Source organism: Nerophis ophidion, linkage group LG19 (genome assembly GCF_033978795.1).
Source record: "Nerophis ophidion isolate RoL-2023_Sa linkage group LG19, RoL_Noph_v1.0, whole genome shotgun sequence".
NCBI lineage: Eukaryota > Metazoa > Chordata > Actinopteri > Syngnathiformes > Syngnathidae > Nerophis > Nerophis ophidion.
The window spans coordinates 42,546,066-42,569,204 of NC_084629.1; the positions used below are offsets into that span (position 1 = coordinate 42,546,066).

The 23,139-nt window shown below is 41.5% G+C and overlaps 1 protein-coding gene across 3 annotated transcripts in view; it reads left to right on the forward strand.

Annotated features, from left to right (window-relative positions):
- LOC133538418 (electrogenic aspartate/glutamate antiporter SLC25A12, mitochondrial-like) overlaps positions 1–23,139 on the forward strand; it is a 75,334-nt gene that overhangs the window by 5,897 nt on the left and 46,298 nt on the right. For 2 of the 3 annotated variants that reach the window (XM_061880038.1, XM_061880037.1), the window contains exons 3-4: positions 11,216–11,358; positions 16,998–17,113. In XM_061880038.1, the coding sequence (XP_061736022.1) occupies positions 11,216–11,358; positions 16,998–17,113 (259 nt within the window). Of the gene's footprint in view, positions 1–11,215; positions 11,359–16,997; positions 17,114–23,139 lie in introns of those variants that run through there. The other variant, XM_061880039.1, reaches the window with a different exon arrangement.

Consider the following 23,139-nt stretch of genomic DNA (forward strand, 5'->3'; position numbering starts at 1 on the left):
AATTGAATAGCCATTATTTATTGACATTTCCTAAAAGCCAAAGGGAGCCATGAAAGAGCCGTGGGTTGCAGACACTTGTTCTACACCAAAAATCCCTCCATATCAGGTACTCTGGCTTCCTCCCACCTCCAAAGACATGCACCTGGGGATAGGCCCCTCCCACCTCCAAAGACATGCACCTGGGGATAGGCCCCTCCCACCTCCAAAAACATGCACCTGGGGATAGGTTGATTGGCAACACTAAATGGTCCCTAGTGTGTGAATGTGAGTGTGAATGTTGTCTGTCTGTCTGTGTTGGCCCTGTGATGAGGTGGCGACTTGTCCAGGGTGTACACCGCTTTCCGCCCGATTGTAGCTGGGATAGGCTCCAGCGACCCCGAAGGGAATAAACGGTAGAAATGGATGGATTGTCTACTGCTCGCTGGTGTTACATATCTGAGTTATTGTGTAGAAATATGGGGAAACAACTACAAAAGTACACTTAATTGATTAACAGTGTTACAAAAAAGATCAGTTATAATAATAATACATCAGTCCATCCATCCATTTTTCTACCGCTTATTCCCTTTGGGGTGACGGGGGCGCTGGTGCCTATCTCAGTTGCAATCGGGTTGCGTCGCCGCCTCATCGCAGGGCCAACACAGATAGACAGACAACATTCACACACTAGGGACCATTTAGTGTTGCCAATAAACCTATCCCCAGGTGCATGTCTTTGGAGGTGGGAGTGGCCTATTCCCAGGTGCATGTCTTGGGAGGTGGGAGGGGCCTATCCCCAGGTGCATGTCTTTGGAGGTGGGAGGGGCCTATCCCCAGGTGCATGTCTTTGGAGGTGGGAGGAAGCCGTAGTACCCGGAGAGAACCCACACAGTCACGGGGAAAACATGCAAACTCCACACAGAAAGATCCCGAGCCCGGTTTTGAACCCAGGACTACTCAGGACCTTCGTATTGTGAGGCGGACGCACTAACCCCTCTACCACCATGCTGCCCATAATGTTGGATATAGAGAACATACAAACTTTTTATTTATTAAATCAAAAATATTGAAGTTAAATGATTTAGTAAAATTGCAAACAGCTAAAATTATGTAGAAAGTTAAGTTAAAGTAAAAGTACCAATGATTGTCACAAATGTGTCCTCTGCATTTGACCCTCCCCCTTGTTCACCCCCTGGGAGGTGAGGGGAGCAGTGAGCAGCAGCGGTGGCTGCGCCCGGGAATAATTTTTGGTGACTTAACCCCCAATTCCAAGCCTTGAAGCTGAGTGCCAAGCAGGGAGGTAATGGCTGCCATCTTTATAGTCTTTGGTATGACTCGGCCAGGGTTTGAACTCACAACCTACCCATCTCAGGGCGGACACTCTAACCACTAGGCCACTGAGTAGGTGCAGGTACACAGCAAAATATAACCTGCTAGCTAACAATCAATCAACCAATGTTTACTTATATAGCTACATATGCACAGTTGTGTTGGATCCACTAAGGATTGAACTTTCACAGTATCATGTTAGACCCGGCTGACATCCATTGCTTTCGGTCCCCTAGGGGGGGGTGTTGCCCACATATGCGGTCCTCTCCAAGGTTTCTCATAGTCATCATTGTCATCGACGTCCCACTAGGGTGAGTTTTCCTTGCCCTTATGTGGGCTCTACCGAGGATGTCCTTGTGGTTTGTGTTGTGGTTTGTGCAGCCCTTTGAGACACTAGAGATTTCGGGCTATATAAATAATCATTGATTGATTGATTGATATTAATTAAATATTTACCATGAATTGATTAACGTGGACCCCGACTTAAACAAGTTGAAAAACTTATTGGGGTGTTACCATTTAGTGGTCAATTGTACAGAATATGTACTGTACTGTGCAATCTACTAATAAAAGTTTCAATCAATCAATCAAAAGCTCTAAACCACGAGTGTCTCAAAGGGCTGCACAAGCCACAATGACAACAATATACAACAATTCTCAACACAAGAGGAGGAATATAACCTCAGAGGAAAATGTAATTTAAAACATTTGTACGCACGTACAACACTTAAAACTTTTAGTATATCAGTATGTGGAATTACATGATTTAGCAACGCAATCAAACAATGTACTAATATGATCCACTTCAAGAAACACTTCAAACTTAAAGTGTTTACAAAGAACAAAGAAGAAGAACCATGATAAACATTCTGAGTTTATTTCTTCCATCCATTCATTTTCTAGATCTTACTCATCTCACCATATGAAATAGAACTTACTTCACTAATTATTTATTTTTATTGTTGTTACTTATGTTCAGAGAACCTAAGGGGACATGGATGTTTTGCCAGATCTCGGAAAAGTTTTTTTTCCCTATGTCTGTGAACCGGAAGTATAACAGACACTGAACATTAACTGGATGGGTCACATAGTTCAGTTAAAGGTCAAGCAAATGCCGCAACAAATTTTGGAGCGGCCTTCCTTAAGTAATACACTGCAGCTTTTAATTGGTCTTTTTTGACTCCCACTTGTAAATCACGCTGATACAGTTTGGAGCGTAACTTCCTAAAGTCTTTACACGCTCTTTTTCGACTTGCCGCTGCCGTAAGAGGACCGTCTGTGTAATTTGTGACATACATTCAGGTGGAAGAGTTAATTACTGGGAGCGCTTTCTGGCTGCCTGTGTAATTTGATTAAGAACTACTCGAGGCCTACTGTGAGGCTGAATAGAAACCCAACAATAATGTCATGAAGAAAAGGCAGCACAGCAATAAATTAATATGTTCACTTTACATGTTAATTCAGCCAGAGTGCAATGAAAACACTTGGCTGCAAGGTCTGCACCCTCGCTGTTTCTGTTTACCCTGCTCCCTTTCTGTCTTTCTTGGCACTTTGCTCTGCCAGTTCATGTGGAGCTTGTGTTTCCTCAGCTATCTCTGCCGCAGCTCGAAATTCAATCCCACTCTAAAATGAACTGTGAGACTTAAAGGGTGTTAAAGGTCTGAACTTCAGAAGCGTGCACACTACTGGCTTGTGCAGATTCTGTCTTCCAACTCTTTGTGACACTTATGTGGAGACTTTTCTCCTTCCTTCAGGGCAGGGGTAGGGAACCTCTGGCTCTAGAGGCAGATGTGGCTCTTTTGATGTCTGCATCTGGCTCTCAGATAAATATTAGCTGACGTTGCTTAACACGATAAGTAATGAATAATTCCGCTGGTAATCACTGTGTTAAAAATAACGTTGAAATTATAAAACCTCATGCATTTTAATCCAACCATCCATTTTCTATCGCACCTGTTCAAGAAGTGCATCAATGGTAAGAAGTATTATATTTATTATTGGTTAGCTTTAGAATAACAATGTTATTAAAATGAATAAGAGACTTATTATACTCTGAAAATGTTGGTCTTACTTAAAAATGCACGCATTTAGTTGTATTTATCCATCCATCCATTTTCTACTGCTTTTTTCCTTTGGGGTCGCAGGGGGCGCTGGTGCCTATCTCAGCTAAAATCGAGCGGAAGGCGGCGTACACCCTGGACAAGTCGCCACCTATATGGCTCTCACGGAAATACATTTTGAAATATCTGGCTTTAAGGGCTCTCTCAGCCAAAAAGGTCCCCGACCCCTGCTTTAGGGTCATATCAATTTAGATTTAGAGGGGAAGTGCGCTTTTTGGGGAATTTTGCCAATCGTTCACAATCCCTATGTAAGATAAGAACACGTGGGGTTCTGGTAGAAAATGGATGGGTGCCAAAGGTACGGCCCGCGAACAGGTTTCATCCGGCCCATGGGATGAGTTTGCCAAGTATAAAAATTTACCTAAACTGCTGTTCTAAATGTGTCCACTGGATGTCGCAATAGCAATTCTTTGTATCTTTGTAGATGATGCTACATACCGTATTTCCTTGAATACCCAACGGGGCGCTAATTATTTTAAAACCTCTTCTCACTCCAGCGCTTACCAAAGGCATGTGGTAAATTTAGGCCTGCGCTTATAAATTTGAGTATGATATAAGGATACCATCATGAAAAGCACATTTAATAAAAAAAAATGTTATTATGGACTTACCTTTACTTATAAATGAAGTCCATGCACATGAAAGTTACTAGATACTACATATATACTTACATCATGTATATATTACATGTTATTATGAATGTTACTAGATACTACATATATACTTACATCATGTATATATTACATTTTATTATGAATGTTACTACATGACATATATACTTACATCATGTATATATTACATGTTATTATGAATGTTACTACATGACATATATACTTGCATCATGTATATATTACATGTTATTATGAATGTTACTACATGACATTATACTTACATCATGTATATACTACATGTTATTATGAATGTTACTACATGACATTATACTTACATCATGTATATACTACATGTTATTATGAATGTTACTACATGACATATATACTTACATCATGTATGTACTACATGTTATTATGAATGTTACTAGATACTACATATATACTTACATCATGTATATATTACATGTTATTATGAATGTTACTAGATACTACATATATACTTACATCATGTATATATTACATGTTATTATGAATGTTACTAGATACTACATATATACTTACATCATGTATATATTACATGTTATTATGAATGTTACTAGATACTACATATATACTTACATCATGTATATATTACATGTTATTATGAATGTTACTACTGTGAAGACTCTTCTTCGGCATTGTAATGCCGGTGTGGTTTTCCCGTGGATGCGTCGAAGCAGAACACAGCATAGGTAAGATAAAGGGTATTTAATAACAAAAGTCTATGAACAAAAATACTGGTGTAAAGAGAAAAAAGTAAACAAAAGACGCTAGCGTGAAAGCTAGGATAAAACAAGGAAAACTAGAACTTGGTACGAGGACACAAAAGAGTAAACAAAACATTTAGCATGAAAGCTAGACAATAAAGTGGCTTGGCGTGAGAGCTAGCGAGAAAATACATACGAATGATGAGAGTCGTCACTGATGCGCGTGGGCAAATTAGGATCCGAGAATGAGTAAACAGAAAAGGTGAGCTTAAATAGGAGGGTGAAAATTAGTAGCAGGTGTGCGGGGCGAGACTAACAGGTGGACTGATGTGTAACCATAGTGATGGACAAAAACAGGAAATAAACGGGTCAGACTGAGAATGAAAAAACAAACACGTGAAGATCTGAGCCACAGATCGCAACAGTATTCCCCCCCAACAAAAGACAGATACCAGATGTCTTAAAAAACAAACAAAAACTTGAACCCCCTCCCCAAAACCAGAAAGTTCACAAACGAAGGGAGGGCGGAGGGAGGCCACGGTGGAGGGTCGCCAGATCGCATGTCCCCGAATCCACCGAGGACACATCATGTGGCGGCGGCGGGTGGAACGCTGCTGCCGAAAAAGTTTTGGCGGGCGACCTCGAAAAGGCCACATTAGTGGCCGCATCGCAGGATGAGGTGCCCGGCGAGGCGGACGACCCGGGCACGGCCACATCCGTGGCCGACATGGAGGAGGGAGTGTCTGGCGAGGAGGATGACCTCGCAGAGGCCACGCCCGTGATCGACGTGGTGGATGACGCCTCAGCACCGAAATCCCAGCAGGCTTGGAAGCAGCAGACGAGGGTGCGGGTGCTGCAGCCGAAGGAGTCGTCGGAGGCGGCCTGGGAGCCGCAGGAGTCGTCGGAGGCGGCCTGGGAGCCGCAGGAGTCGTGACTGGTGTGAGCTCCAGCCTCATCGTCGGCGGTGCTTGGCGGCGTGGAGCTGGTACCGGCGCTTGTCGAGGAGCTGGCACTGGAGTGGGCTCCAGCCCTGTCGACACAGGTGAAGGTTCCAGCCCCGTCGCCGACGCCGGTGTGGGCTCCAGCCCCGTCGTCGGCGCCGGTGTGGGCTCCAGCCCCGTCGGCGGCGCCGGTGTGGGCTCCAGCTTCCTCGTCGGCAGTGCATGGCGGCGTGGAGCTGGTACCGGCGCTTGTCGAGGAGCTGGCACTGGAGTGGGCTCCAGCTTTGGAGCTGTTGCTGGAGTCGGCTCCAGCTTTGGAGCTGTTGCTGGAGTCGGCTCCAGCTTTGGAGCTGTTGCTGGAGTGAGATCCAGGTTAAAGTCTGTAATTGGTATGAGAACCAGTTCTGGGTCGGAGGCTGGTGTGAGAACCAGGCTAACATCAGTTTCTGGTGCGAGAACCAGACTAGAGTTCAAAACTGGTGTGAGAACCAGGCCCGAAAAAGCTGCTGGTGTGTGAACCAGGCGAGAGTCGAATTCTGGCGTGAAAACCAGGTTAGTGTCATGTGCTGGTGTGAGAACCAGACTGGGAGCAGGTGTCGGCTTCAGACTGGGAGCAGGTGTCGGCTTCAGCCGAGGAGCAGGTGTCGGCTTCAGCCGAGGAGCAGGTGTCGGCTTCAGCCGAGGAGCAGGTGTCGGCTTCAGCCGAGGAGCAGGTGTCGGCTTCAGCCGAGGAGCAGGCACAGGGGTCTGCCGAGGAGAACTAGGGGACTGGCTGTGAGCAGGACTAGGACTATGATGAGTGATAAGACAAACACTAGGACTCGGGCAAGGACTTGAGAGAGGACCAGGACTTACAATCACACTAGTGCTTTGAGAAGGGCTTGGGCAACGACCAGGACTTACAGTCATACCAGGGCTTGGGCAAGAACTAGGACAAACGGTCAAACTAGGGCTTGGGCAAGGACTGGGACTAACCATCAAACTGGTGCTCGGGCAAGGACTAGGACAAAGACTAGGACTTACAGTAACACTGGGGCTCGGACAAGAACTTGGGTAAGGACTAGGGTTCGGACTAAGACCACGAGGGGAATCAGTACTAATATTACAAAGGCAAGAAACAAGACTCGGGACCGGACTCGAAACAGGACTCGGACTACGGATCAGTCTACGAGTGGAACTAGGACTACGACGACTACGAGAAAGACTAGGACTACAACTAGAATCAGAACGGAAACTCGGACCAGGACTTGGACTACGACTCAGTCTACAAGTCGGTCTACGAGTAGGACTAGAGCATGGGCTACGAAGAAGGCTGGGACTCGAACTCTGAGAGAGACTGTGACTAAAACTAGAACTAGGGCACGGACGGAACACAGGTGGAGGAGGTCTAAGAGGGCGTGACTTGACCGGGGAGAACACCGGTGGAGGAGGTCTAGGAGGCCGTAGTGGCTTAACAGGTTTGACAGGGGTGAACACCGGTGGTGGAGGTCTAGGAGGCTTAGTAGTAATACTGGCCCTCCCCTCGAGACCCGGATTCCAGACGGGGTCCCGTTGGATAGAGGCTGACCGTAAGGGCGGGCGGTGGGAGGTTTGGAGGAGGGCAGACTCCACCCCATTAGTCTGTATGAGGAGAGGATTGTTCTGAGCAGCAAGAAATTTCTCCTCCAGCTCCAGTTCAATCAAAACTCTCCTGTACCACTCGTCCATCCAGGCAGGACTATATTTTTCTAGGTCAGTTTCAAAATCAGGTGACGTAGGGGTAGGACGTGAAATAGGCTGAGATGTGGGCGGGGCCAAAGTAATGGGAGGCTGATCTTGACAATTAACAATATACTGAGGGTGACTAGAATCAATATAAATGTCCTGATACTGTGTGAAAGTATTATTACTGTCCAAGTTTTTGGAAAATGGCTGAGATATATCGTCCACAATAAAAAAATCTTCTGAAAAAATGTCATCAACAGAGGCCGGTGTTGCGTCACCGGTGGGCGTTCCCCAAATGACGTCATCGCTTGTGTCAGAAAAAGTGTCATGGCAGCTTAAGGAATGATTTGAAAAAAAACAAGCAGGATTACCGGTAATGACGGGTGAATCCTGGACGGGGTGAAACTTGCTGTGTCCATGGGGAGGAATAAGTGGTGCTGGAACATTACTGCCGCGCGGGGGACCTCTCCACTGGACCCCCCGCTTCTTCGGGGCAGCGCGAACGGCTTCGGAGGAGACTTCAGGCCCACAGTCGAGTCTTTCCTGCTCCCAAGCCACGAGCTCCAACCACAACCCTAAGTCGAAGGGTTCCTCCCGTGGTTTCGACGCGGAAAAACAACTTGATGCTCGGATCCTACTGTGAAGACTCTTCTTCGGCATTGTAATGCCGGTGTGGTTTTCCCGTGGATGCGTCGAAGCAGAACACAGCATAGGTAAGATAAAGGGTATTTAATAACAAAAGTCTATGAACAAAAATACTGGTGTAAAGAGAAAAAAGTAAACAAAAGACGCTAGCGTGAAAGCTAGGATAAAACAAGGAAAACTAGAACTTGGTACGAGGACACAAAAGAGTAAACAAAACATTTAGCATGAAAGCTAGACAATAAAGTGGCTTGGCGTGAGAGCTAGCGAGAAAATACATACGAATGATGAGAGTCGTCACTGATGCGCGTGGGCAAATTAGGATCCGAGAATGAGTAAACAGAAAAGGTGAGCTTAAATAGGAGGGTGAAAATTAGTAGCAGGTGTGCGGGGCGAGACTAACAGGTGGACTGATGTGTAACCATAGTGATGGACAAAAACAGGAAATAAACGGGTCAGACTGAGAATGAAAAAACAAACACGTGAAGATCTGAGCCACAGATCGCAACAACTACATGACATATATACTTACATCACGTATATATTACATGTTATTATGAATGTTACTACATGACATATATACTTACATCACGTATATATTACATGTTATTATGAATATTATTACATGACATATATACTTACATCATGTATATATTACATGTTGTTATGAATGTTACTAGATACTACATATATACTTACATCATGTATATATTACATGTTATTATGAATGTTACTAGATACTACATATATACTTACATCATGTATATATTACATGTTATTATGTATGTTACTAGATACTACATATATACTTACATCATGTATATATTACATGTTATTATGAATGTTACTACATGACATATATACTTACATCATGTATATATTACATGTTATTATGAATGTTACTACATGACATATATACTTACATCACGTATATATTACATGTTATTATGAATATTATTACATGACATATATACTTACATCATGTATATATTACATGTTGTTATGAATGTTACTAGATACTACATATATACTTACATCATGTATATATTACATGTTATTATGAATGTTACTACATGACATATATACTCACATCATGTAATAAAACCTTAATGGAGGTGTTTGGATGTTTTTAATGGCTTTATAGGCAGAATTGAGAGGCTTCCATATGTTCCATTGCATTTATTAAAAAAAAAAAAAAAAGCCCATTCGGCGTCATGTCTCATAATGATTGTGAAGGATAGGCTAAAAGTGCAATTCCCCTTTAAGGTGGGAATCTTTGGCCGCCTCAATAATCGATTATGATCCGATTAAAAATCTGCAGTTTTACATTTCTCTTCGTTTCACTAAATAAGCGTTTATCACTTGCAACTTTAAGAAAAGTGTCCAGTCCATAGTGGATCTAACATAATAGTGTGAGAGTCCAGTCCATAGTGGATCTAACATAATAGTGTGAGAGTCCAGTCCATAGTGGATCTAACATAATAGTGAGAGTCCACTCCATAGTGGATCTAACATAATAGTGAGAGTCCAGTCCATAGTGGATCTAACATAATAGTGTGAGAGTCCAGTCCATAGTGGATCTAACATAATAGTGTGAGAGTCCAGTCCATAGTGAATCTAACATAATAGTGTGAGAGTCCAGTCCATAGTGGATCTAACATAATAGTGTGAGAGTCCAGTCCATAGGGGATCTAACATAATAGTGTGAGAGTCCAGTCCATAGTGGATCTAACATAATAGTGAGAGTCCACTCCATAGTGGATCTAACATAATAGTGAGAGTCCAGTCCATAGTGGATCTAACATAATAGTGTGGGAGTCCAGTCCATAGTGGATCTAACATAATAGTGTGAGAGTCTAGTCCATAGTGAATCTAACATAATAGTGTGAGAGTCCAGTCCATAGTGGATCTAACATAATAGTGTGAGAGTCCAGTCCATAGGGGATCTAACATAATAGTGTGAGAGTCCAGTCCATAGTGGATCTAACATAATAGTGTGAGAGTCCAGTCCGTAGTGGATCTAACATAATAGTGTGAGAGTCCAGTCCATAGTGGATCTAACATAATAGTGTGAGAGTCCAGTCCATAGTGGATCTAACATAATAGTGAGAGTCCAGTCCATAGTGGATCTAACATAATAGTGTGAGAGTCCAGTCCATAGTGGATCTAACATAATAGTGTGAGAGTCCAGTCCATAGTGGATCTAACATAATAGTGTGAGAGTCCAGTCCATAGTGGATCTAACATAATAGTGAGAGTCCAGTCCATAGTGGATCTAACATAATAGTGAGAGTCCAGTCCATAGTGGATCTAACATAATAGTGTGATAGTCCAGTCCATAGTGGATCTAACATAATAGTGTGAGAGTCCAGTCCATAGTGGATCTAACATAATAGTGTGAGAGTCCAGTCCATAGTGGATCTAACATAATAGTGTGAGAGTCTAGTCCATAGTCAAATGAGTAAAAAATACAATTGCTGCAGTGTTTTGAGGCATCATAAGCTTGATGTATTATTATGTTGTGTAACTGAGGAGTTTGTGTGTAGCCTGGGATTTCCTGTCCTCATAGGTCAATCACTGGTTGAATTATAGATAATTATTCAATGACCAGAGCTTAACACGTCTTTTCGTTTTGCTTCTTGCGCCTGCGATCGAATTGTACACCAGTGGATGTGCTTCCACTTTGACAGTCTGAGCTGCTCTTTACGTGTCAGTGCTTGTACAGTCGTCTGGCGGTGACACTTTCAATAGGGCAAGGACAAATGAAAGCACACTACTTTTAGGAGTGGGAAGCCACCACTGCTTCTTTTAGAACAGCTGTGGGTGATGGTATAAGGTTGTCTCCTCAGATACTCTTACTACTCTGTGTTAGACTTTCAATAAACCTTAGAAGAAAGTTTAGGACCTGAAGTGGGACACATTGTAATTTGGTAATAGGGATTTTATTTCTTTTTTTCCTGCTGCACCAAAGTTCTATCAAAGCATTCTCAAATTGCCATGCAAAATAACCCACACCTGATAATAATAGTGTGGCAGTTTGTCCCATTTTGACCACTCTTGCCAGGCAAAGGGACACCTTGTTTATTCTCTTTTGCCACAAAGAAAACTGCATGAATAAGTAGACATGTTTGTGTTGTGTGCAGTATGCCAGCGTGGTGGAGGATGGCGAGCATTACTTGACACCAAAAGACTTTGTGCAAAATTACCTGGGTCTGCAGGACCAGCTACAGCATAATCCCCAAGCTGTAAACCTGATAGCTGGAGTGGCAGACACTACTAAAGATGGGTGAGTATAGCATCCAAACTGGCTGAAAAAAGGTGATGATTTCACATTACAGTCGTTTCGGAAATAACCGTCATAAATTCATTTAAGGCTGGGCGGTATAACTGTATTACCACTTATACCGGTATATTTTAGGAAGAATATTTTTTTACAATTTTGTGAAGACCGTTGTATTGTAAATTAGGACCAGGCGATATATGGAATATACTCGATATAAAATGACTGTATGGTGATATTAGAGTATACGTTCTCACGCAGTTGCTTTTAGCTGCTGGCTTTACACTACAGGCTCTTCTCACTCTTTCTTGTCTCTACTTCTCACAGAGACATAAAACAAGCCCACTTTCTTACATACGTCACATACTGTCGCGCGTGCAACGTCATACGCCCTGGCCGAACAGACAGGTAGCGGCATGGGTAACGTTAGCTGTGATGCTAGTGGACGGGGCGAGTGGTAATACGAGATAAAGAAGGTGCCAATTTGGTAACAAATGGAGGAAGACTAATTAATTCCCAAGAAAAACAGCAGGGGGTCCATCGTCTGGCGGTGGTTGTGGAACAGACAACCGTAGTATGTCAAGTATGCGGCAAAAGCGTTGCTACAAAAAGTAGCAGCACTGCTAATTTGTAGCATGACTTGAAAAGTCACTCGCTAGATCAGGGGTAGGGAACCTATGGCTCTAGAGCCAGATGTGGCTCTAGAGCCAGATGTGGCTCTTTTGATGACTGCACCTGGCTCTCAGATAAATCTTAGCTGACATTGCTTAACACGATAAGTCAGTGTTTTTCAACCTATTCAGAGCCCAGGCACATTTTTTTCATTGAAAAAATTCTGAGGCACACCACCAGCAGAAAACATTAAAAAATGAAACTCAGTAGCCAATACTGACAATAAAAAATTGTTATCGCAATTGTTTGATATGAATTCAAACCATAACCAACCATGCATCAATATAGCTCTTGTCTCAATGTCGGTGTACTGTCACAACCTATCAGATTTAGAGTTTTTTGGTGGTTTCCTGTGTCTTGCGCTCCCTTTTTGGAGGCTTTTCCTCTTTTGTTGGTGTTTTCCTGTAGCAGTTTCATGTATTCCTTGAATGCTATTCCCCGCACCTGCCTTGTTTTCGCAATCAAGACTAAGTTGTGCGGACGCTCTGCTTTTCTGTGGGGACATTGTTGATTGTCATGTCATGTACGCATTTACTTTCTGGACGCCGTCTGCTCCATACGCTGTAAGTCTTTGCTGTCGTCCAGCATTCTGTTTTTGTTTACTTTGCAGCCAGTTCAGTTTTAGTTTCGTTTTGCTTCAATGCCTATTCTTAGCGGCACTCTCCTTTTGTTTATTTTTGGTTTAAGTGTTGGATACTTTTTTACCTACACGCTGCCTCCCGCATATTGGGATCAAGACATACATTGTTCTCGACATCTACAAAGAAATTGGTTACCTGCTGCCACCTACTGATATGGAAGAGTATTACATGGTTTCTCTGCCGCGCTCTAGACAGCACAGACACTCAACAAAGACACATTTGCAGATTATAATTACTGGTATGAAAAACATGTTTTTAACCCAATTAGGTGAAATTACATAATCTTCCACGGCACACCTGAATGTATCTCATGGCACACTAGTGTACCATGGCACAGCGGTTGAAAAACACAGCGATAAGTAATGAATAATTCCGCTGGTATCAGTGTGAAAAATAACGTTCAAAATATAAAACATTCTCATACGTTTTAATCCATCCGTCCGTTTTCTACCCCACTTGTTCAAGAAGTCGCATTAATGGTAAAAACTATTTTATTCATTATTGGTTAATTTCAGAAAAACAACGTTATTAAAAAGAAGGAGATACTTAAAATACTTTGAAAACGTTTGGTCTTACTTAAAAAATGCACGCATTTAGTTGTATTCAGTGTTAAAAAATATTATATGGCTCTCACGGAAATACATAGAAAAATATTTGGCTTTCATGGCTCTCTCAGCGGGCTTCACGGTGGCAGAGGGGTTAGTGCGTCTGCCTCACAATACGAAGTTCCTGCAGTCCTGCGTTCAAATCCAGGCTCGGGATCTTTCTGTGTGGAGTTTGCATGTTCTCCCCGTGAATGCGTGGGTTCCCTCCGAGTACTCCGGCTTCCTCCCACCTCCAAAGACATGCACCTGGGGATAGGTTGATTGGCAACACTAAATTGGCCCTAATGTGTGAATGTGAGTGTGAATGTTGTCTGTTATATCTGTGTTGGCCCTGCGATGAGGTGGCGACTTGTCCAGGGTGTAGCCCGCCTCCCGCCCGATTGTAGCTGAGATAGGCGCCAGCGCCCCCCGCGACCCCGAAAGGGAATAAGCGGTAGAAAATGGATGGATGGATGGCTCTCTCAGCCAAAAAGGTTACCGACCCCTGCGCTAGAGAACGAAGAGTGCTTGAAACTCTGCATGTCAACAAAATGCAGAGGCAACCATTTCCACATCAACAACGTATGAAAAAAATAGTCAACAAGAGAAGGTGATAATGTCTGCAGGAACCTACCACATAGTGAAGGACATTCACTATTTGATTTCCTATTATGCAGCTCATTTTTAATTGACAGATATTAAAATATCTTGTGTGACATCATGCACAAAAGTGCACTTCATTTGTTTTAAACTATTGTAAGGGCGTTCTGTACAAAAAGTGTACTTTATTTTAGTGTAGTTTTGATATGTCATCTTAGTGACATCATGCACAAAAGTGCACTCATAGCTTGTTTTCAAATGTCCCTGACAATCTTGCACTTTCTGTTTTGGAAATGACATGAATGTTTGTGCCACTGCTTAATAACTGTTCAATAAATACACTTTTAGTTGTGATTTCCCTCTCTGTTTGAAAGTGGAAAAGTAGCATATATGAATGCAGTATGAAGAGGAATATTTTAATGTAGACACATAGAATCATCATACTGCTGTGATTATATGCATCAAGTGTTCATTCAAGGCTGAAGCAAAATATCCAGATGTATTTGGTGTATCATGACATGGCCTAAAAATATCGAGATATTAATAGAAGCCCGACAGTAAATATTTTTGCTCAACTCCCACCGATGAATACACTACAAAAGTAAACCACTTAGCTTCAGCAGAATTGCTAGCAGTCTTTTCCCCAGACAATATGTCGTTGTGTTTTCCTCCACCGGGGCCAACTTTCCGGGTGTTGTTGTTTTGTAAAAACACCTGATATGAAGCACGTCCCGCAAAAGAAAACCCTTCGAACATTGGTCATGAAGGCTTTGGATTTGGGGTTCTTAGTTAAGTTAAGCATTTTGATTTCCAATGTGAAAAAGTGGTGAATTCCTTCATATCCAGTAGTTAAATCAATCCTGGGCCTCAGTTTTTCCTTCATATTTTTGTACTTCTTGACAGTAATGATTAGAAATGGTCTTAAATTTTATTCATTATGATCTCAAAAAGGTCTTAAAAAGTCTTACATTTGACTTGTTGAAACCCGTTTAATCTTGAGCACGTGTTCTTAACTGGTCTCCTCCTGGGATCATATTTTTCCCAGTCAAGGTCTGCACTCACTCCTATAAAACTCATTTATTTGTATTCAAAAATAGATTCAAAAACACGATAGATTACGAAGCAGGTAACACGTAGTTTAAACTCCAGCTTCTTATCTGGAATGTATCCATGACAATCACAGCAATCACAGAAGAACATTCCATTCTTTTTTTTTATCAATATAAGTTGTATGTAGGGCAGCACGGTGGAAGAGGGGGTTAGTGTCTCAGCCTCACAATTTGAAGGTCCTGAGTAGTCCTGGGTTCAATCCCAGGCTCGGGATCTTTCTGTGTGGAGTTTGCATGTTCTCCCCGTGACTGCCTGGGTTCCCTCCGGGTACTCCGGCTTCCTCCCACCTCCAAAGACATGCACCTGGGGATAGGCCCCTCCCACCTCCAAAGACATGCACCTGGGGATAGGTTGATTGGCAACACTAAATGGTCCCTAGTGCAGTGGTCCTCAAACTTTTTTTGTCATCCCCCACTTTGGACAAGGGGGAGTTTTCAAGCCCCATCTGCCCCCATCGCCCAAACAGAACGCTAATGCTAAGATTAACATTTTCAAATTTATTGAACATCAAGTAACATCAAGTTGTATACATTCAAACTCAATAACATAAAATAACATCAAGTTCAATATTAAATAAAATAACTGTGCAGCTGTGGTATAACTTGCATCAAGTTCAATAATATATCAAATAACTTGCATCAAGTTCAATAATAAATGAATTAAAAGTGCCACTTTTTTGTGTTTTGATCAAATTTACCGCGCTCACAACATTTGTTAAAACCTCATTGAGTTCGGGGCTGAGCTGCCTTGACGCGAGTGCTTCCCGGTGAATGACGCAATGTGTCCAATGCGCATTTGGCGCAACCCTCTTTATTAGAGCCTGCAGCCCGTTTCTTGACGCTGCCCATGGTCTGTGCACCATCAGAGCAAAAGCCCACACAGTTTTCCCATTTAAGGTCGTGTTCTTTGAGGAAAATGTCCATTATCTTGAACAGCTCATCAGCACTGGCTCTATTTTTTTTTTGTATTTGCAAAGCGGACGTATCACGTATGCGATGAACAGGCAGTCTTTATTGCCGTCAGTAGCTTCGTCCACTTGTAAAGCAAAACGACTTTCTTTTAATTTGTCTACGAGTTGTTCCTCAAGATCACTTGCAATGTCGCATATACGTCTCGCAACTGTGTCGTTTGACAGTGATTTACAGTTTGTATAGAAAATGGGGTAGTAAAAAAAAATCTAAGAATATAATAAAAAAAAAAATTTAAGTTACATTTCCTCCCATTTCTCGCGCCCCACCTGTCATGTCTCTATTCCCCACCAGTGGGGCCCGCCCCCCACTTTGAGAAACGCTGCCCTAGTGTGTGAATGTGAGTGAATGTTGTCTGTCTATTTGTGTTGGCCCTGCGAGAGATGGCGACTTGTCCAGGGTGTACACCGCCTTCCGCCCGATTGCAGCTGAGATAGGCTCCAGCGCTCCCCGCGACCCCAAAGGGAATAAGCGGTAGAAAATGTATGGATGGATGGATGTTGTATGTAATGAAGACAGTGGTCAAAGACAGCTGCAGCTATATAAATGTGACATGTAGATTGAGTGTAGTGTGTAATGTACACATCCTATGCTGTCAAGTGGTTTATATTTCTGAACTATCTGTAAGTCAAAATATTGCGACCATTCGGGCCATTTGCACATCTAAATTGTTCCGTATACAGTTCTGATTACTGTTCCAACTGGTTCTTTCACTGCTGTGTCATCAGAATTTCACACCACAGTTTGTGTTAATGCCTCACATTTTGTGCTCAATTTAAGACGGGCACTATTTACAGTAAGTTGCCTATAAGTTTTTTTTGTTGTTTTTTTACTGATTGGACATCTTTGTCAATCGTTTTTATACTTCTTTGAAAAGAAAAGTTTACACAGACTGCTGGATCTTTGCTCGTTACAAGGTCAGGGTGTGAACATTGTTTGCCTTTAAAGTGGACTTGAAATGTAATTAAATTGACCCTTTTGTGAGATCTCAGTCCAAACTGAGGTAAAATACAAGCACTCATTTCAATGAGATATCTGCTGAGTGTATGTATGTTTGTTTGTCCCAACAGGTTAATCTCGTTCCAGGAGTTCTTGGCCTTTGAATCAGTTTTATGCGCCCCCGACGCCCTGTTCATAGTTGCCTTCCAACTCTTTGACAAGACTGGCACTGGGGACATTTCATTTGGTACGTACGTTGTAGTCTGACAGTTTCATGTACAAACCCTGTTTCCATATGAGTTGGGAAATTGTGTTAGATGTAAATATAAACAGAATACAATGATTTGCAAATCCTTTTCAACCCATATTCAGTTGAATATGCTACAAAGACAACATATTTGATGTTCAAACTCATAAACTTTTTTTTTTTTTGCAAATAATAATTAACTTAGAATTTCATGGCTGCAACACATGGCAAAGTAGTTGGGAAAGGGCATGTTCACCACTGTGTTTCATCACCTTTTCTTTTAACAACACTCAAACGTTTGGGAACTGAGGAAACTAATTGTTGAAGCTTTGAAAGTGGAATTCTTTCCCATTCTTGTTTTATGTAGAGCTTAAGTTGTTCAACAGTCCGGGGTCTTGTTGTCGTATTTTACGCTTCATAACGCGCCACACATTTTCCATGGGAGACAGGTCTGGACTGCAGGTGGGCCAGGAAAGTACCCGCACTCTTTTACTACGAAGCCACACTGTTGTAACACGTGACTTGGCATTCTTTTGCTGAAATAAGCAGGGGCGTCCATGATAACGTTGCTTGGATGATAACATATGTTGCTCCAAAATCTGTATGGACCATTCAGCATTAATGGTGCCTTCACAGATGCGTAAGTTACCCATGCCTTGGGCACTAATACACCCCCATACCATTACACATGCTGGCTTTTGAACTTTGCGCCTATAAGAATCCGAATGGTTATTTTCCTCTTTGTTCCGGAGGACACCACGTCCACAGTTTCCAAATATAATTTTAAATGTGGACTCGTCAGATCACGGAACACTTTTCCACTTTGCATCATCTTAGATGAGCTCGGGCCCAGTGAAGCTGGCGGTGTTTCTGGGTGTTGTTGATAAATGGCTTTGGTTTTGCATAATAGAGTTTTAACTTGCACTTACAAATGTAGCGACCAACTGTAGTTACTGACAGTGGTTTTATGAAGTGTTCCTGAGCCCAAGTGGTGATATCCTTTACACACTGATGTCGGTTTTTGCTGCAGTACCGCCTGAGGAATCCAAGGTCACGGGCATTAAAAGTTGCCGCTTACCTGCAGTGTTTTCTCCAGATTCTCTGAACCTTTTGATGATATTACGGGGCGTAGATGGTGAAATCTCTAAATTCCTTCCCACAGCTGGTTGAGAAATGTTGTTTTTAAACAATTTGCTCTGGCAATTGTTTTTGCCAAGTGTGCCCGCTTTTTTGAAACATGTTGCAGGCATCAAATTCCGAATGCGCTGATATTTGCAAAAAATAAAGTTTTCCAGTGTCTTTGCAGTCTATTCAATTGGATATAAGTTGAAAAGGATTAGCCAATCATTTTTTTCTGTTTTTATTTACCATTTACACAATGTACCAACTTTACTGGTTTTGGGGTTTGTAATAAAAATCTGTGAAATGAAAATGTCAGGAGCGAGCAGAGGCTTCTTGAGCGACATGCCAGACGTAGCATAGTATGTACATTATGTTGTAATTGCATGCAGAAGAAGGTTTTAACTATTTGGGGCGATGGAAAAAAATGATGAATATCTGAATTGCAATTCTTATTTATTATGATTCTGGTTCGATTCAAATTTTTAAGAATGTATCTAAAAAAAAGAAGCCAAAAGAGAAGCTTTTGTTACCTGTTTTTAAAAAGTTTTATCATGATATGTATTTCAAATAATATATTGCGAGAATCTGTTTAAAAGGAGAATGAAGAATCTATTATGAATAATTTCAAGAATCAGAATGTAATTAAATGGTGAGTTGTTGTAAGATTGCCATCCCTACGAACTACACTTTTATCATTATGTTCATTAACTATCTTCAATTGGAGGCAGCTCAAATGCAATGAACAATTACCCATAATCTACTGAATATAAAAGGTGACATCGTCAAACTTTATTTCAAGGCTGACTGCTATTAGCACCATTTTATTTATTCAGGAGCGATTGGGTTTCTATTTCTTGTCATTTGTTCAATTATGTTCCAATGTTTGGATTCCTTCCAAAAAGTAATCAGTACTTAGTTGTTTCTTAATCTTCCTGACAGAAAGCCGGAGGACACTGAAAACACAACCTTGTTATAGATTGTGGACAAATAAGTTCTCTTTATTTGAGTTTTGAAGTGGACATAATGGACTAGAGCAGGGGTCGGCAACCGTTACCATCCAAAGAGCCATTTTAAACCCGTTTCACAAAATAAAGAAAACAATGGGAGCCACAAAACTCTTCTGAAATTTTAAATTATATAACACTGCATACAGAGTTTTTTTTTTGCTTTGTGCTATGTATTAACCAGAGGTCTCAGACATGCGGCCCGCACCTTAAAGGGGAACATTATTACAATTTCAAAAGGGTTAAAAACAATAAAAATCAGTTCCCAGTGGCTTGTTGTATTTTTTGAAGTTTTTTTCAAAATTTTACTGGTCCCGGAATATCCCTGAATAAAGCTTTAAAGTGCCTTATTTTCGCTATCTTCGAAACCACTATCCATTTCCCTGTGACGTCATACAGTGCTGCCAATACAAACAACATGGCGGTTACCACAGCAAGATATAGCGACATTAGCTCGGATTCAGACTCGGATTTCAGCGGTTTAAGCGATTCAACAGATTACGCATGTATTGAAACAGATGGTTGGAGTATGGAGGCAGATAGCGAAAACGAAATTGAAGAAGAAATTGAAGCTATTGAGCGAATAGCTACTGACGCTATTCGGCTATAGCATGGGTGTACCTAATGAAGTGGCCCATAGCATGGCTGCCTTATTAGCATCGCCGGTAAAATGTGCGGACCAAACGATCAGGACTTTCGCATCTTGTGACACTGGAGCAACTTAAATCCGTCGATTGGTAAGTGTTTGTTTCGCATTAAATGTGGGTATCTAGTTTCAAATGTACATACAGCTAGCGTAAATAGCATGTTAGCATCGATTAGCGTAGCATGTTGGCATCGATTAGCTGGCAGTCATGCCGTGACCAAATATGTCTGATCAGCACATAAGTCAACAACATCAACAAAACTCACCTTAGTGATTTCGTTGACTTAATGGTTGCAAATGCATCTGCAGGTTATCCATACATCTCTGTGCCATGTCTGTCTTAGCATCGCCGGTCAAATGTGAAGACACTGGTACATTCAATTGGGGTCTGGTGGCAGATTTCTTGCCAGTGGTGCAACTTGAATCCCTCCCTGTTAGTGTTGTTACACCCTCCGACAACACACCGTCCAGGCATGATGTCTCCAAGGTTCCAAAAAATAGTCGAAAAAACGGAAAATAACAGAGCTGAGACCCGGTGTTTGTAATGTGAAAATGAAAATGGCGGGTGTGTTACCACGGTGACGTCACGCTCTGACGTCATCGCTAAAAGACCGATAAACAGAAAGGCGTTTAATTTGCCAAAATTCACCCATTTAGAGTTCGGAAATCGGTTAAAAAAATAGATGGTCTTTTTTCTGCAACATCAAGGTATATATTGATGCTTACATAGGTCTGCTGATAATGTTCCCCTTTAATATGAAAATGTAATGTCAGAGCGGCCCGCAAGTTTTATAAGAATGCCGCTTGACAGCATCACACTTGCCAACCCTCCCAAATTTTCCAAAAAGACTCCCGAGTTTTAGAGCAACTAATCTCGCGAATGTCTGCTGATTTTCACCCTAGCAACATTAATACAGGCGTGCTATGAAGGCGCTGCCTTTGACGCCCTCTACAACGCCATCATTAAACCTTTTTCTAAATGTATAGGCAAGGTTTGCTTGGAATTCTTTGGCCATTCCTCAAATGGGATTGAATCAGAGTAGAATAAAAGTCACATTACATGTTGAACTCACTGTGGACTTCATATAGAAGGGGGGGGGGGGCAATGAAGCTGAGCCGCCCACATTCAGTCATGCTTTTATTGTTGGAATGCTCCAAAATATTCAAACACACGTTTTTTTATTTTACTTCTCTTGATTTTGGCGCGTTCTACCTTCCACATTTTTCATCTGATTCAAACCGATCCAATGTCAAACTGTTTAGTTTATTCGGAGATTGCGAGCTTTCCCTTGACAAAATCCCCAAATTCCCATAATTCCCGGTTTTTCGGGACATTTTTCCCATCCGAAATGAATTGGCCATTTTTCAAACCATTTCCACATTTTTCAACCGACTCTAACCATTCCACCTTCAACATATTATACTCATCCTGAACAATCAAACTGTATGTTTTCTAATTTCAAAGAAATTCCAGGAATTCCCAGAATTCCTGTTCTTTGAAACCCTTTTTTTTCGCCCTTTTTTCTGGCGACCACTCTTCCCACATTTGTGAAGTGAATTGTGAAGTGAATTATATTTATATAGCGCTTTTCTCAAGTGACTCAAAGCGCTTTACATAGTGACACCCAATATCTAAGTTACATTTAAAGCAGTGTGGGTGGCACTGGGAGCAGGTGGGTAAAGTGTCTTGCCCAAGGACACAACGGCAGTAACTAGGATGGCACAAGCGGGAATCGAACCTGCAACCCACAAGTTGCTGGCACGGCCACTCTACCAACCGAGCTATGCCGCCCAACACACTTCAGCCACACCACCGTCGAAACATTCGTCTTAACCATGGCAAAAAAACAAGTTGTTTTTTGAACTGGAAAATTTCCCGGTTTTCCCCAAATTCCAGGAATCCCGTAATACCATTCCTCAATTAAAATTGTTACTACTTCAAAATATCTCCACCGATTTGAAAAATTCTAACATCAATCATTTAAAGTAGTTTAGACCATTCAAAATGTTTTGCATTTTCAAAAAAAATCCCTCTTTTTCCAAAATTCCCATGAAATTCCCATTGAAAAGAATTGAGCGTTTTTCAAATTTCCACAATTCACACATTTTTTATCTGATTCAAACCATTCCAATTTCCAAATATTGAGCCTGTTCAGGACTTGTGTTGCTCCCTTTTAACAATTGTAAAAAAAAAATCCCTGGATTTCATAGAATTGTCATTTTTTAGGGACATTTTCCCCATTCAAAGTGAATTATCCATTGTTCAAACTTCCACAATTCCCACATTTTTCAACCTATTCAAACCATTCCAACATCAACACATTTCACTCATCAAACTAACACAAATTCCAAACTAAATTCTGGTTTACCTGGAAATTCAAGTGCTTTAACATTCAAACTATTCCAACATTCAAACTATTCTTACATTCATACCACATTCTGTCAGCATTTCACTTCAACTTCAGCATTGGAGCATTCACACATCATCTAGTTATCTTTGATTTTTGTATTGATTCCTGTAAAATCAAAAAGTGACGGCAATGTTTAATGTATGTGATTTTACAGTAAAGATTTAACCAGCCAAGTGTTAGAAATAAACAGCTGGTGTGTAATATGTACAATACATACATTATAAACACTCAACATAGGACCAAACTGGCACATTCAGCTTCATGGCAAAGACTACTTTCTAGCAAAGCAACACACTGTAGCCTACACATTGATGCCATCCAACAACTTGGAATTGCAACTGCATACAAAGGATATATAATACTTACAAATGAGACAGCAGAAGTATAAGAAATGAAGTGACAGCAGTTATCATTGTAAGCTCAATGTTAAGTTATTGTTTCTATTGAATTCTTAAATAATTAATATTCATTAACACATGCACACACACAAATTGGTACCATTGAGTGGGAATTGGACCGTATCAGATCAAATGTGAAAGGGTACCCATCCATGGTCAAAACTGGTTTCATCCCAAGTTCTATGGTCATCACATTTTTACTCTTTGCCATCACTGACAGTCTTCTCTGGTGAAATCACAATGAAAAAGCAACACAAATTTGTAGCGTTAACCCTAAAACTCACCAAAGTATTGCAAGACTTGTGGATTTATTGAACACATTGTTTTGAGGGCCACATTTCCAAAAGGCTAAGGACTGGGGGGCTGGACTTCTCCCTTGACTATTATCTTTCTATCTGTGTCCTCTGCAGTTGATATTATGTTTCCTTCTCCTTAAATTGTCAGA